Source organism: Dendrobium catenatum, unplaced genomic scaffold (genome assembly GCF_001605985.2).
Source record: "Dendrobium catenatum unplaced genomic scaffold, ASM160598v2 fragScaff_scaffold_1220, whole genome shotgun sequence".
NCBI lineage: Eukaryota > Viridiplantae > Streptophyta > Magnoliopsida > Asparagales > Orchidaceae > Dendrobium > Dendrobium catenatum.
Genome location: NW_021319682.1, coordinates 5118522 through 5135859, shown reverse-complemented (window position 1 = coordinate 5135859; position 17338 = coordinate 5118522). Strand labels below are relative to the sequence as shown.

Genomic DNA, 17338 nt, shown 5'->3' with positions numbered 1-17338 from the left:
ATATATATATATATATATATATATATATATGAGAGAGAGAGAAAGATTTTTTTTCTCTCTCCCATAACTTCTCCAACTTCCCCTTGCCTATAAATACCCCCACTGGGGAAAAGTAGTTCTTGCACCTTCTCTTCTCCCTCCATTCTTTAAATTGAGGCCTTCCTTGGCCCTGTACGAGTGGTATCCCTCCTATAGGCCCAAGGCCCCTCTCTGTGCAAGAAGGATCGGAGATCCCCTCTTCTCCCTCCTTTCTTTCAATTAAGGCATTCTCTTGGCCCTATACGAGTGGTATCCCTCGTGCAGACCCAAGTCCCCTCTTTGTGAAAGAAGGACCGGAGATCCCCTATTCTCCCTCTTTTCTTTCAATTGAGGCCTTACCTTGGCCCTTTACGGGAGGTATCCCTCATGCAGGCTCAGGGCCCCTCTCTGTGCAAGAAGGACCGAAGATCCCCCCTTCTCTCCCCAACGCCCTCCATCTCTTCTTTTAATTGAGGTCTTCCCTTGGCCCTGTATGGGTGGTATCCCTCGTTCAGGGGCAAGGACGCTCTCTTTGCAAGAAGTTGATCATCCTCCATTTTTCTCTCTTAAGCTGAGGCATTCCCCTAGTCCTATTCAGGTCTAGGGCCCTTCACTGAGTAGGAGTCTTCCCCTTTTTCTTCGAGAGATCCTGCGGAGGTCTGATGTTAGTATGTGGAAGTTTGGACGAAAGTCCAACGTCGGGAAGAATTCCGGTGATGAGTGGAAATTTGGCTTTGGGGAGAAGCCCGATGAATGTCTGACGAGGGGCAATATTCTGGCGTTGGGTACAAGTGCGTCGAAAGTCTGTTGACAGGTAGTAGTCCGACGAAGGGTAGAAATTCAGCGTCGGGTAGAAGCCTAACGAAAGTCTGTTGATGGGTATAAGTCCGACGACAGACAGAAATTCAACGTCAGGGAGAAGCCCGACGAAATTCCTACGACGGGTAGTAGTCCGACAATGAGTGAAATTTTGGCATCAGGTATAAGTACGGCAGCAGGTAAAAGACCAATGACAGTCCAACAACGTACAAAAGTCTGATGACGAGTAGTAATTCAACATCAAGTAGAAATTTGATGAGATTCTGATGGCAGGCAGAAGTCCAACGTCGGGTAGAAGACTGATGACAGTCCGATAAGGGATAGAAATCCAACGATGCTTAGAAATTCAACGTCGATTAGAAATCTGACGAGATTCCGACGATGGGCCGAAGTCCATCGACAGGTGGAAATTTGGCGTCGGGTAGAAGTCTGACGAGAGTCCCGTGACGGGAAGAAGTCCAACGACGGGAGGAAGCTCGGCATCAAGCAGAAGTACAACGACGAGAGGAAGCTCAGCGTCGGATAAAATTCTGATGAAAGTTTGGCGACGGGCAATAGAGCGTAGAATTCACCAAAGATATATGACCCATTTGAGGTTGTATGATGTTAACCTATATGGAAGATGTTAAGAGAATCCACTAAGGATGTGCGACTTATCTGAGGTTGTGTATCAGAGCCCTTACTCAATGACGTTAACCTGTATGAAAGAGGTCGAGAGAATCCATCAAGGATGTAGGACCTATCCAAGGTTGTATGTCTGAGCCTTGCTCGATGACGTTAATCTGTAAAGAAGAGGTCGAGAGAATTCACTAAGGATGTAAGACCAATTCGAGGTTGTATGTCAACGTTTTTGCTCGATGACATTAACCTGTATGGAAGAGGTCGATATAATCCATCAAGGATGTAGGACATATCCGAGGTTGTATGTCAGAGCCTTTGCTCGATGACTTTAACCTGTATGGAAGAGGTCGAGAGAATTCACTACAGATGTAAGGTCTATCTGATGTTGTATGTCAGAGTCTTGCTCGATGACGTTAACCTATATAGAAGAGGTCAAGAGAATCCACTATGAATAAAAGACCTATCCGAGATTGTATTTTAGGGCCTTGCTCGATGATGTTAACCAGTATGGAAGATGTCGAGAGAATCCACCAAGGATGTAAGACCTATCCGAGGTTTGATGTTAGAACATTTGCTCGATGACGTTAACCTGTGTGGAAGAGGTCGAGAGAATTCATCAAGGATGTATAACCTATCCGAGGTTGTATGTTAGAACCTTGCTCGATGACGTTAACCTATATGGAAGAGGTCGAGAGAATCCAATATGGATGTAAGACCTATCCAAGGTTGTATGTCAGAGCCTTTGCTCGATAACGTTAACTTGTGTGGAAGAGGTCGAGAGAATCCATCAAGGATGTGTGACTTATACGAGATTGTATGCCAGAGCCTTTGCTCGATGACGTTAACCTGTATGCAAGAGGACGAATCGAATCCCCCTGGAATTGATTTTTCCTTGATTGGAAGGGGGCGAACACCGCGTGTATCCCAAATCAAGACTATATGAAGCTTATAATTGATTAGAAGTATCCTTGCATTTGCTAAAACTTTCCTGAAATATCATCTTGATGCTAGAAGTATTGGAGGGATCTTCTTAATCATAGTTGGAGTCAAAGTTGCCCCTCTGTTCGGATCTAATTCCCATAAAATTGATGAAGCAATGACTGATGCTAGGAAGTTGACATGAACATCCTCTTGAGGTTGGAGCAAAAATTACCCCCAAGTCGAGAACCACGTTCCCACAGACGACGCCAAACAGTTGCGTCCTGAAGTATTCGCGATAGTAGAGAAATATAAAGTTTAGTGTCTTAGCGTTATACGAAGATCCAGCACACAAGCATATAAGAGAGGGTGTAGCATTTATAAAAGACACTAGAATTTTTTACGTGGAACCCCTAAAAAGGGGGAAAAATCACGGGGCCTGACCCAGTTTGAATGAATCCACTAGTATTTGCAGTCAATTACAAATGAGGTCCTTCCTTAGGAGAAGGCCTTCGCTTGATGTCACAAATATACACCATATAGAGCATATTACATGGTGGGAGTTACATAGACATGTTTATTTGGTCAGTTGGACCATAGTCGATAGGATAGAGGTCGAAAAGACTGTAGTTGGCAGGAGACCGGGGTCAGAAAGACCATTGTCCGACGATGTAGGTCGGAAGGACCATAATATGCAGGAGACTGAGGTCAGAAAGACCGTTGTCTGGTGATATAGGTTGGAAGAACCGTAGAAAGCGACAGAGCTCAGAAGGACCATAGTCGATAATAGACAAGGGTCCAAAAGACCGTTGTAGTAGGGCAGTACTCTGGTAGAACTATAAGCATCAGGTGGTGGTCTGATAGAAGTTCGGTTCTCAGATGGTGGACCAGTAGAAGTCCGAGCCTCAGGTGGTTGTCCGGCAGAAGTCCGGGCGTCAGGTGGAAGTTCAGCGGAAGTCCGAGCGTCAGGTGGTGGTTTGGCGGAAGTCCGGGCCTCAGGTGGTGATCTGACGGAAGTCCGTGCTTCAGGTGGTGGTCCGGCGGAGCAACGACGTTAGGAGATCTTGGGATTGTTGGATTCGTCTCGTCGAGCCGTCGATTCGACTATAAGCACGTCATGTTTGGAAATCGTTCGTTAACCCAAATTGTGGTTCGAACCTTCCAACAGTGCTTCGGGTCCTTGATTTGGACTCATTTGTGCTCAGATTGAGTCGAGTTTAGTGTAGTTGGGTTCGTATTTCCGAGACGTTCAGTTCGACTGCAAGTTTGCTGAAATCGGAGTTCGGATGGTCTCAATTTTAATTTCGAAAGTTTCCAACTTGATTTTGCATCGAAATTCGTGCCCAATGAAGATAATTTTTTTATGACGTATCAATACTCATTGCACAAAAACAACTAGAGACAAATATCATTAACCTGATGCAAGTCTTCCGTATTTTAATAATTTGATCCAGGTTAGTTTTGCTACCATTGTTTTCAACTTTCTTTTCAATTAGTTAAGTTGATATATAATCCCCTTTTGTTCACATCTTTGCAGTGCAATTATTGTACACACCTATTTTAGTATATCCAAGTTTCCTCAAACATAATTCAGATAACCAAGAAAAAAATTAACCTAAGTTAATTCATAATGCCAACCCCAAATTTTCTTTTTAAGCACTCATTTCATTTAGGCCTGCGTAGAGTTAGCACCTAAAATCTCCAGCGCTGAGCAGGTATATCACCACAAGGAAACATGCTTTTGCCAATAGTATGTTTCTACATTAACAAGGACATATAAGAAGGCTCAAATTATATTCATATTTGATAATATGATCAAAACATGGCCATTGCAGCTTTTGAGGAATATTAATCAACTCAGACAACTCTTGTGGATCAGTAATTGGTACATTAACCGCTAAAATGGTAAAGGAATAGCTAGTTCTATCCTGCATTTTGCTTGCATTCATGAACTGGATTTCCTCCCAATTCCCAGAATAACATAAGTTTTAAGTTCGTTCATAATAATCCAGCAAAAGCAGGAATGATTAAAAGAACAGCATGTTTAATACAAAAACATAAACAGCAAATCAGAAGAGCATGGCATTAATAGGTGAGAAAAAATTCGATGAAACCTACAGAAGTTTCGAAACTTAAAGAAAAAATTATTTTAATAATAATAAAAAAAATTTCAATCCAAGTCGGCATAAACATAACAAAAATAGATCAAAAGCTATTACGACATACATCATTAGCCTGTCTTCTTATCTCATTAACGAGCTCTGCTCCAGTTTGTTGCTTTTGTTGGATGAACAGCAATTCCTGAAGTTTCATGAACAATTAGAATCAATTGTAGGCAACATATTTCAGGTCAAATCGTAAGTTTTATATGAAAATTGAACTTATGAGAAATCACGTTGGTACAGAAGAATCAACTTGTTTATGCTAGAAAGATTTATTTTGACGGCTACTTCAGTGTTGGATTCAAGAACTTAGTTATCTTTGTGGATAATCACTTTAAGTCACATATGTTAATTTATTAAAGTGCAAGCCAGCAACTTTTTCTATATTCCACGTCTTCCATTACAAAATAACAAATCTGTCTTTTTGCTATGATTAAAACTCTTATTTTGATAATAGGAGGTTATGCAATCTACATTTAGCTCAATATATGCTAGCCATGAAACCATTCATCAGATTTCATGTTAGTGTACTTGTCAACAGAATTGGATTTTGGAACACAAGCATCAACACCTGCTTGACATAACCATGACATTAATTTTTCATATGAATGTTCCTCAGTTAATTATAGGCCGACGCTATTTCAATTACATGCTATCATCATTAATTAGGTTGGCCATTGATGTAAATAGATGTGAGTAATGTCATCCTCTATAGTGATCTCATTGAAGTTATTTATATATAGTAGCCATCAGGGTAAATTGCTCAAGGAGAGTGAATTTTTTTATTTATTATTATTATTATTATTTTTAGGGAGAGTGAAATATGGAAGCTCTACAAATCGATATATGGGCAAAAACAAAGCCCTTAGGTATTGAATAAAATTTGAAAAATTTTATCTGAAGTTGGCCTTCACAATAAATTTTAGCTAAAGTTGACCTTCGCAACAGCAACACATAAAATCACTACATCATAGTTAAACACATCATCCAACTCTATTATCATGTTAGTCTATGCAGATGACATGTACTTGAAAGGAGCGATAAAAAAAATGTTAACAAAAGTAAAACACAAAATACAAAAGTTTTTCCTAACCAAAGATTTGGGTAGTCCAAAATGCTTTTTATGAATAAAATTTGCCCACAACAAGAGTTGCTTACTCAAAGAAATATGCCCACATTGGGAAGTTGTTCAGTGTATCCTCAGGTATACTAAGAAGTCAACAAAAAAGATTTGATACACTTAACATGCAAAATGACGTGGCTCTTCAAATTGCACAGCCTATGATCTTAAAATGTGATTATCTTGTTGTCATGTGTGTTCTAGTAATCTCATGTTCCATGAAAGAACTACATTGAGGTTAGTTTTCACTACAATTAGGATACATTGCTATCAAAGAAGATTGTTACTTCTCATGTTTCAAACTAAAAACGGATGGCAGATATATTTACTAAGGCTTTGGGTCCATTTCAGATTTCCAAACAATGTGATCAGTTCAAGTTTATTGAAATGTATGATTCAATTTGAAAGGGAGTTTTAGGTTAGTTTCTATTTATAATTGGTCAACTATGCTTATTTTATTGTACCTTCAAAAATTATATTTGGTTCCCCTTAAAAATAATGGGCCCTCATCTTGAAAAATACACAAAGTTTTATTTTCTCTCAGAGGACATAACTCCCAAATTAAGCCATTCAAATGTTAAGATAACTCGAATGTACTTAAAAGAATGAGAATATAACTGAAGTTTCATTAAACTATAAATAAATTAAACATTTTATATGGATTTATGTGTTGGAAATAAAAATATTACTAGAAATCAAGTTTAGTGCAAGAAATATTTTAAGATGGATATGTGGTTAAACTATCGAGGATAGAGTAAGAAACTATTATATTAGAGAAATGATAGAAGCGACAACTATAAGACAAAATAGTGAAAAATAACCAGAGTAATTAGGGGATTTGCAATAGAGGTTAGAAATGCACCAAAAAGACAAGTAGATTGAACTAATGTGCAAAAATCAAATAAAAATAGAGGTAGAAAAAGTGAAATTGGTAGGAGTTGTAAGAAAAGATTGATGCAAGTTAAAGTTAAAGAGAAAAATAAAACTCATTCCTTGCCTTAGCAAAGGAGGAATGAATGGAAGAGGATTTGGAATAAGATAATAATAATGATGACATGTCAGTTCAGGAGAGATAAAATACCAATTACTAGTAGAAGATTCAGTTTGAAATCAAATTAAACTTGAAAAAATCCACTTGTATACAACAATACATACATTTGCATAAGGCGCAGCAGCTTTGATAAATGAAAATTCTGGATCTAGTGTATATCCGATACCTGAAATGAATTTTTTGAAACCAGAAGAATGGTTCACTTAGATATGCTGCAAATAACTTTTAACAAATGAAGGATTCAATTTTCAGAAGGTACATAGATATTGATAAAAGAAACAATTAGCAAATCAAAACAAGTGAAAATATTTCTAAAATTTAGTTGTTATTTGAAAATTATACTTAGGTCAAAGTTTCTTTTATTTGTGAATTCGTGAAAGGTGCGCTGAAGCTTCCTTTTTTAATGTAAATTTTGTCACCTTAAAAACTTATGGTCTGCTTTTATGATCATGCTTTTAATCTACTGTATTCGTGACATGCCATTCTTTCACAACCTAAATGACGACTAAAACTATAATCACCTTATTTGAACATTTTATAACATAAACTAATGTATAAACTTAGAAGGTAATGTTCTCTATATAATAAATAACATGAAAGAAGCACACAATAGCTTGTGTAACTGAGAGCAACAACAACATAATGATGCAAATTTTAGCCAAGTAAAGGATAATAGAAAACTACACAAAAAAAATCAAGACACGGAACAAAAACTGTAATTGAAAAGAAAAAAAACCTAATTCTGATTGATTGCAATTACACAAGCATTATCTTTGCCCCAAGTGTCATTAGCTTTGTTCGTTATTTAGAAAGCAAAAGGTATTATGCTTCTGAGCGTAAATTTATTTGCAACACGACAACACTTAAGCCAGCAATTAAAAAGTGAGTACAGCTGACTTCGCTACGACTCTACCTACAAATGCTTACAAACAGGCAAGTTGTTAAGAAAAGCATATTTACTACAATGAGTTCACAACTTAGCAACACACATCTTAGAGACCCGTGATTAAACCATCACACACATAATTCCAAGGAAATCAAAAGCAGAAGTGCCATCTCCTTCTCATTCATAATTCTAAAGAAATTCCTTTAAGGAGTCCACCAGAATCCTTCCAGCTATATCCAGAAGGTATTTTGATAAAGTGGTTGCAACATACTGGGGCTTCTAGAGACCACAGTGGACCAATACTCACTAAGAAACATTTAGATGGACAGAAGATAAACAAAAGAGACTCAAGAGGTTTGAAGCTCAAGAGGAACTCATACAATGAACTTTGTCATAGCCACCAAGCGAAGGAAAGAAACAAGAGCATTCAAGAAAGATTGAATCATTACTACAGTGCAAGTAATAGAATCATCAACGATTGTCTAGAATTCCTCAATCTTTCCACCTACTAACATATCATCTATATCACCTACAAAATTACAAGACACCAATATTAATCATGCACTAGAAGTTTTTAAATGATGAAATCATATCCACTACAGATAATGAAATCAAGAGGGGTTTTGATTGTTGATTTTTTTAATCTTTATTTCATTCAACTGGACGAGGCAGGATGGGACAAGTGGAAGCTCTAAGAGACACCATTATGATGGGTATGCGATATTCAAGGGACTGAGCGGATCACGAGATTTAAAAAAAAAATTAATTTAACAAATTTTCCATTAAATTTAATCAAATAAACAAAAGAAAAATAATAATTGACATGCGTTGCCTTCTTGTGAATTCCACATCAATCATTCATCCCAATGTGTGTGCAGTTGTCTCGTGCAAGGGTAAAATTTTGGGTTTTTCCTTCGTGCGGCAACCCAACTAATATGGATGTCAATCATTAGAAATTTTCTATGTTTTGGACATGTCAGCACTGCTCATTGTGCAAACGGATGACGTTAGAGGAATTTTTGCATGGTGTGCATCCACAGTTTATCTTTCTAGTTGTATTCAATTGAATTGTTTGCAGAGGTCTTTCATTGATAATTTCGACACTTTGAATGTATCAATGCAATTAATTTTACGGACGGTTTCAATTGGGGCCAAAGTGTTTGAGCTCGTTTTGCGTGATGTCGTGTTACTTGGCCATCACATACATAGTGTTCTCTTGAATTAGTCATGAAATACATAAACAGGTCACAATCTTCTTCTTTTTCTTGTGCTTGTGTGGCCTTTTCAAGGTTTGCATGAACAAATGATCATAAACCAAGAGCCTATTCATGTTTCCTCTAATAAATAGCTGATAGAACAAGAGCAATCTCATTTCTAGTTTTTTTGTTGCATTGGGGTGCAGGTTCTATTAGTAATCCAAACCTTGGATAAAGGTAAATTCAAACCTTCTCATATAGATTATTAGTTTGCATTGCTTTTATGAAAAATTCATAATTAAATCCAAGTCAGAGCATGTATAATGATAACATCATTTAATCCCTATATGAATTATATCTTATGTTCTTTAAATTTAGAGATACATTAATCCATATGCTCCGTGAGTCCTTAAGGGACCCAAAGTATCAGTAGTCAAGCGTTCAACTTTCAATTGAGAGAATGTTTAAATAATATCAAATATGAAACATAGCCAACGCATAAAACATACATGGGATGGGTGTGGGTTTATTTTGGAAAATTTCACACTTTAACTGCCAAGGTACACACAAAATAATGACCATTCTTTCTGAAAGTGACATATATTTGCTAAAAAAAATATTTTGACTGATTTAATTTTTATCTCTAAGAATCCCAGAACCCAATCTGAAATTAATTGTCTAAACAAAAACATGCCCCTTGTTAAGTAATTTATTCACAAGTTTTGATAACAGGTTTATCTACTCTCATCCTAATATCAATATTTGAATTATGCATGCGAGCATTCGTTCCTAAATAATAGTACACAAAATTGAAGAGCATAGTTAAAGCTGTGAAACTTTTACCTTCAATAGTTGAGAACGCCTTCATGACAAAAGTTAATGTTGAAGGTAAACGTAAAGGCTGATCTGTTGCTATTGCAAACAAATCCTGAAGAACATCTTATAAAAAATTGTCTCCAAAAAAAAAAAGCATAAATTTTTATTTTGACTAAGCCTACCTCACCAATCTTGGCCAAAGTTTGTTGTTTATCGGGTGACTGGCTTAATAGATTATCCAAGAAAAATTGTATGGACCTTTTTACCTGCAGGTCAAGAAGCTCAATCATGCCAGGCCAAACACTACAACTTGGAAATTATTATATATGCTTCACTAACTGATGACGTGTCTCCTGTTGGCTTAAGTGCCTCAACTTCAATGAGGTTCCTCATAACCTAAATGCAAAAGCATTAAACAATAGCTTTGTCTCAGTATCCAAGAATTGCAAGAAACATGGCATATTCTAATAAATAATAAAGATTCCCTTTTATGTAAAAGACAAACACACATAAAACGAGTAAACTAAAGCTAGCTTCTCCAATATCCAAAGTCCAAACTCATTTTTAATTCTGATAAAGCATTTAAACACGATTGGTATTGCAAGTATATAAATAAATAAGAATGAGAAAAGCAAACGTAAGTACAATTTATCATGGAAGGCTGGCTTTTGTAAGCTTATAATAATATGCCATGGGAGTTGGAAAAAGATAACTGAACAGGGAGAATTTTCCACAATCCCTTATTAAGTTTTTTAGATAGGTTATGCAATCAAAATTCATATATCTGAATATTACAGTCAAATGATTGCAGACTTTTCTTGGGAAATGTAGAATGCTGAAGTAAGATTTTACATAGGTGAGATTTGATCTCAAAACTTTGGCAGATCTTTACCAATTAAACAAAATTATTAATTTATTTTGCTCCAATTACACTATGAAGTACCAAACATTCATCTTTTGATCTAAACTATATATATATATATTCGTCATCCATGCATCTCAAATTGTGTGTCATATCTTATGGGCAAATTTACTTTTCACCTTCATACAACGGATAGGGCAATATGAGTGTTTACACTTAATAATTTTGATGTTTTGAATGCGTCAACATAGTCCTTTTTGTGAACGTGTGTCATTTGAGTAGAATTAGCGCAAAGTCACATCCATGGTAAGTCATTTTTTCATCATGTGTATTTGGTGATACGAGAAATCATTTATGGGTATTTTCAACATTAGTGATTTGTCGATGTAATTTGTTTGTAAAATGAGCAATGATTGAGCAGTTTTGCACACACCATCGAGTTCATCATTTGCCATATATGTCAACATAATCTGTTTCACAAATGGGTAGCATTTGTGCAATGTTGTTTCAGTTGATTGTCTTTTTGAACATGTTTCACTTAATTAACTGCGAGGCATGTATGATGGTCAAAATAGAGATGACCATAATGTCATGCAAGCCGTAGAGTTAAAACATTAATCACTTGTGGATAACAACAGTGAGAGTCTCGTAAGCATAGCGATCCACTGTGGACACAAATATTGATATCATCTACGACAGCGGTGATCAAAATCTCTAAGTACACCGGGTACAAAGGCAACCCGATGTACGAAAAAAGACATCCCCTGACAAAAGGAAGGACATGTTTGAACAAATTAGAACCAAACTTCCTGGTGTTCGCAAGCCTCTTCTTAGTCTTACACTTAAGAAGAAAACAGTTCTGGTGCCCACAAACACCGAAAATAACAAGTCCACTACACTGATGACCTCAAAGGGAGCTCTCTTCAAAGCAACAGACTTCAAAGTTCAGAAAGACGTTCCCCGGTGAATGAGAAAGGGGGTTCAACATCAAAATGATGAAATGTCTTATGACATTAAAATCACCATGCCACCGGATCCGCAATACTCGTGCTAGCGGACAGAAGGCGTGTACAAGCCCTCAAATGAAAAGTTGTGCGCACTCAAATGGCTGTTACCTGCACAACTACAAAATATTTCAACGTACCCCCACACAAGTGCACCTTAGTTTGTATACGCATAGGTACACAAGGGATAAATTCAATCGTAACCCGCTTGGGCCCCGGCGAGCGTGTTATTGTTACACACGTGACGCCTAGGGATGCTGCGCGGGTCGATAAGTAAATTCTAGTTCGAACCTGATCCTTCTATACAGATCAATAGAAGTCGACAGGGTTCGAACCATTAAGCAAATATAAAGTTGTGGCGACCGGTATATTTGTTTTAATACATTCAAGGCCTACAACAATATGAATTCACTAATAAAGGCACGAATCCTACAAAACCCGATCCTCAGTCAATAGCTCGGCTGAGTTGACAGGGTTCGATCAGACAAATGGAAATAACCCCCAAACACTCCGATGATGGTCGTGTTGAACGATGATCTCAACCGGAGGGGTTAATTTCAAGCATTTTCAAATGCCTCCCCAAAAGTTCATTCAAAATTCAAACTCCACAAATCTCAAAATATCAAATATTTAAAATTGAAATTATCCCTAAAACACTTAAAACAAAATCTATCCACCCTCCGCAATAATTTGCCGGGGTGGACAAATTAAAACTACTATAGCTCACAAAGAGCCAAATGCCTAGTCGAAAATATCATTAGGGTCCATTCTCAAACAATCTCCTGCTAATAAGGACATGGCACGTGTCATCTAATCGGCGGTCTGCCGCCAAATGGCACCGCAGGATAAACGGTTACGACGATCCGGGACCCTCTGAACCGAGTGATTTTGCCGCCAAATGGCACCACGAAATACCGGTTATGGCCAGAGCCAATACGTTCCTTGTTGGCATCAAATCCTTGAGATATGAATCAATATGATATGATCGATAGGGCACAAAGCCCTATGTTAGCTAAGGTGGATTCAAATTTGTCCCCTTAGGCAAATATTCACCCCAGGTCTACAAGGTCCCCTTGGAGGAAGCAACCCATGGCTGCCGACAAGGATCCTTCTGTTAGGTTGGGTCGACTACCTCCTCTGACTAAGTAGACCAGGGACCACGATGGCCCGGGACAACGGAACCATGGGATCTTGATCGGGCCCATCATCCATTCCCTCACTATCCGCTTTAAGTGCAAGATGATGCAATTTTTATTTTAAATATCAAATCTTCCAACCCAAAATCCAAAAACTCAACTCTTCAATTCCCCAAATCCAAACTTTTCAAATTCCTATGCCCATTGCTGCTACTATATGCCTGGTACTACGTATCTATGGATACAACGTATATGATTGACGACTAGCCTTAATCGAAAGTTTTCTCTCGTGATCGGGAGGGGTAATTAACTATAGGGACTTGCGTCTATAGGAAACCAGATCTCAGATCATAAAGTCCTCACAAAATGGGGGCGAAATCTCTGGGTAGTGTCTTATCTACAATCCATCTGCCTTTCAAAATTTACCCCGGAACTTATTCCGTTAAAACTCCCTCGCCGAATAAAAAAGAAAAGTGCGGTGGGGAGGCCGGGGCCGAATTTTTGGAGCCCACAGCTGACCTCGCTACGACTCTACCTACAAATGCTTACAAGCAAGCAAGTTGTTAAGAAAAACATATTTACTACAATGAGTTCACAACTTAGAACCACACATCTTAGAGACCAGTGACGAAACCATCACACACATAATTCCAAGGAAATCAAAAGCAGAAGTGCTATCTCCTTCTCATTCATAATTCTAAAGAAATTCCTTTAAGGAGTCCACCAGAATCCTTCCAGCTATAACCAGAAGGTATTTTGATGAGTGGTTGCAACATACTGGGGCTTCTAGAGACCATAGTAGACCAATATTCACTAAGAAACATTTAGATGGCAAAAAGATAAACAAAAGAGAGTCAAGAAGTTTGAAGCTCAAGAGGAAATCATACAAAGAACTTTGTCATAGACACCAAGCGAAGGAAAGAAACAAGTGCATTCAAGAAAGATAAAATCATACTACAGTGCAAGTAATAGAATCATCAACCATTGTCTAGAATTCCTCAATCTTTCCACCCACTAACAAATCATCTATATCATCTACAAAATTACAAGACACCAATATTAATCATGCATTAGAAGTTTTAAATGATGAAATCATTTCCACTACAGATAATGAAATTAAGAGTGGTTTGATTGTTGATTTTTTTTAATCTTTATTTCATTCAACTGGACGAGACGGGATGGAGACAAGTGGAAGCTCTAAGAGACACCATTATGATGGGTATGCAATATTCAAGGGACTGAGCGGATCACGAGAACAAAAAAAAAACTAATTTTTCATTAAATTTAATCAAATAAATAAAAGAACAATAATAATTGACATGCGTTGACTTCTTGCACAATTCCACGTCAATCACTCATCCCAATGTGTGTGCAGTCGTCTGGTGCGAGGGTAAAATTTTGGGTTTTGCCTTTGTGCGGCAACCCAACTAATAAGGATGTCAATCATTAGTAATTTTGATGTTTTGGACATGTCGACACTGCTAATTTTGCAAACGGATGACAATAGAGGAATTTTTGCGTAGTGCGCATCCACAGTTTGTCTATCTAGTTGTATTTGATTGAATTGATTGCAGAGGTCTTTCATTGATATTTTCGACACTTTGAACGTATCAACGCAGTTCGTTTTATGGATGGTTTCAATTGGGGTCAAAGTGTTTGAGCTCGTTTTGCGTGATGTCGCGTTACTTGGCCATCACATGCATAGTGTTTTCTTGAATTAGTCATGAAATACATAAACAGGTCAATATCTTCTTCTTTTTCTTGTGCTTGTGTGACCTTTTCAAGGTTTGCATGAATAAATGATCATAAACCAAGAGCCTGTTCCTGTTTCTTCTAATAAATAACAGACAGAACAAGAGCAATCTCATTTCTAGCTTTTTCGTTGTATTGGAGTGCAGGTTCTATTAGTAATCCAAACCTTGGATAAAGGTAAACTCAAACCTTCTTATATAGATTACTAGTTTGCATTCCTTTTATGAAGAATTCATAATTAAATCCAAGTCTGAGAATGTATAATAATAACATCATTAAATCCCTATATGAATTATATTTATTTTCTTTAAATTTAGAGATTCATTAATCCATATGCTACGTGAGTCCTTAAGGGACCCAAAGTATCAGTATTCAAGCGTTCAACTTTCAATGGAGAGAATGATTAAATAATATCAAATATGAAACATAGCCAACGCATAAAACATGCATGGGGAGGTGTGGGTGTATTTTGGAAAATTTCATACTTTAAGTACCAAGGTACGCACAAAATAATGACCATTGTTTCTGAAAGTGACATATATTTGCTGAAAAAATTACTTTGATTGCTTTAATTTTTATCTCTAAGAATCCCACCACCCAATCTGAAATTGATAGTCTAAATAAAGACATGCCCGTTGTGAAGTAATTTATTCACAAGTTTCATAACAGGTTCATCTCTCATCCTAATATCAATATTTGAATTATTTATGCGAGCATTCGCTCCTAAATAATAGTGCACAACATTGAAGAGCATAGTTAAAGCTGTGAAACTTTTACCTTCAATAGTTGAGAACGCCTTCATGACAAAAGTTAATGTTGAAGGTAAACGTAAAGGCTGATCTGTTGCTATTGCAAACAAATCCTGAAAAAAACATCTTATAAAAATTTGTCTCAAAAAAAAACATACATTTTTATTTTGATTAAGCCTACCTCACCAATCTTGGCCAAAGTTTGTTGTTGATCGGGTGACTGGCTTAATAGATTATCCAAGAAATATTGTATGGACCTTTTCACCTGCAGGTCAAGAAGCTCAATCATGCCAGGCCAAACACTACAACTTGGAAATTATTAAATATGCTTCACTAACTGATGACAGGTCTCCTGTTGGCTTAAGTGCCTCAACTTCAATGAGGTTCCTCATAACCTAAATACAAAAGCATTAAACAATAGCTTTGTCTCAGAATCCAAGAATTGCAAGAAACATGGCATATTCGAATAAATAATAAAGATTCCGTCTTATGTAAAAGACAAACACACAAAAAACGAGTAAACTAAGGCAGTAAGGCTAACTTCTCCAATATCTAAAATCATTTTTATATCTGATAAAGCATTTAAACACTATTGGTATTGCAAGTATATACATAAATAAGAATGAGAAAAGCATACGGAAGTACAAATTATCATGGAAGGCTGGCTTTTGTAAGCTTATAATAAAATGCCCTGGGACTTATAAAAAGATAACTGAACAGGGAGAATTTTCCACAATCCCTTATTAAGTTTATTAGATAGGTTATGCAATCAAAATTCATATATCTGAATATAACAGTCAAATGATTGCAGAGTTTTCTTGGGAAATGTAGAATGTCGAAGTAAGATTTCACATAGGTGAGATTTGATCTCAAAACTTTGGCAGATCCTTACCAATTAAACAAAATTACTAATTTCTTTTGTTCCAATTACACTATGAAGTACCAAACATCCATCTTTTGATTTAAACTAATTTAATTATAATATATATAGAAGGTAATAGAAACAGACTATAATCAAAGATGGGTTTCTTATTATATTCTAATAGGTAATTTATAATCACCATTGGCGCAATGCTTTACAGTGTACCCACACAAAAAAAGTTAGAAAACGGGGAAAACCTGGAACATATTCTAGTGTCAAAACCTTTGTAGAAGTATAATCCCAAAGCACAGCCTACGAAAGATCAGATATCTAGCTCTATTCAGAATGTTGATTGATAAATTGTCAAATCCACAATCAATATATGACTACATCCTACATATCAAAAAGAAGATCAAGTAAGAAGAAACATACAGGTATGTGAACCCACTTCACATTACGAAAATCTCGACGGAATCTATCAGCATTCCTTGCTTCATTAATATAATCAATTTCTTGATATAAAATTCTGCAATTGAAATGATAACGTCAATTAGAATATATATATATACATAAAAGAAATGCATCCAAGAACAGAATCCAGGAAAATTAAAAGCAGTAAGACAAATAGACGCAATATTTAATGTACAAACATTATTTTAGAAAACCTATTGAGTGTTGAAAAGCCGATAAAAAATAGGGGTAAATTGCAATCAAAAGAATTTTACAAATACCAACAATGCCATTTCTTTTCAACATATCTCCTTGTTCCTATGTTTTTCTCTCCCAATGCATCTTGTCACTACCACTAAACTATTCGCAACATCATTGAGATTAGGTGTTGTGTTGTCACGATCATCAATGACATACAACCTACGTCTCATTTTTCCTTGAATTCTGCATCTCATCTCTATCATCTTTCTCATTCACCAATATAAAAAGAAACATTGCCGTTGGAATGGTTCCAAAATGCATCGCCCAATTGACGTCCCTGCAGCCACTAACTTCACAGGTCAAGCTTGATGCAGCTAAATCTCCTCTCCCTACAATTTATTTCCCTTTTTGCTGTTTAATTACATAATTTTTTAAATAAATTAGTATGAAAATCACTTAACCTATGTTTCATTTTAATATTACTGAAGCTGAACAAATGCCCTAATCATCCAGTTGGAATTCTGCCTAAATGATTTTGAAAGCAACGGCTGTGATTTACTTGAGGATTAATATGTATAAACGAATTTTTTATATATGTATGTGATGGACCGGTGGTATATGCATTAAGACTAAAAAGAATAATCCCAATTTTCCCATTTCCTCAGTTTGTGATCTGAAGCTGATTGAAACAGGGCGGGGGCGGGTAGGAGCTGGA

The 17338-nt window shown here is 36.7% G+C and overlaps 1 protein-coding gene across 1 annotated transcript in view; it reads right to left on the bottom strand.

Annotated features, from left to right (window-relative positions):
* Positions 1-4460: 4460 nt before the first annotated feature.
* The window catches only part of LOC110101226 (protein ACTIVITY OF BC1 COMPLEX KINASE 7, chloroplastic), a 31359-nt gene continuing 18481 nt past the window's right edge, over positions 4461-17338 (bottom strand). Inside the window, exons 7-17 of the mRNA XM_028699127.1 lie at positions 16405-16498; positions 16198-16284; positions 15449-15505; positions 15292-15375; positions 15139-15223; positions 15017-15084; positions 9947-10003; positions 9790-9873; positions 9635-9719; positions 6814-6875; positions 4461-4677 (exon numbers count right to left, since the gene is read on the bottom strand). Of these exons, the coding sequence (XP_028554960.1) occupies positions 4582-4677; positions 6814-6875; positions 9635-9719; positions 9790-9873; positions 9947-10003; positions 15017-15084; positions 15139-15223; positions 15292-15375; positions 15449-15505; positions 16198-16284; positions 16405-16498 (859 nt within the window). The 3' untranslated portion in view covers positions 4461-4581. The remainder of the gene's footprint in view (positions 4678-6813; positions 6876-9634; positions 9720-9789; positions 9874-9946; positions 10004-15016; positions 15085-15138; positions 15224-15291; positions 15376-15448; positions 15506-16197; positions 16285-16404; positions 16499-17338) is intronic.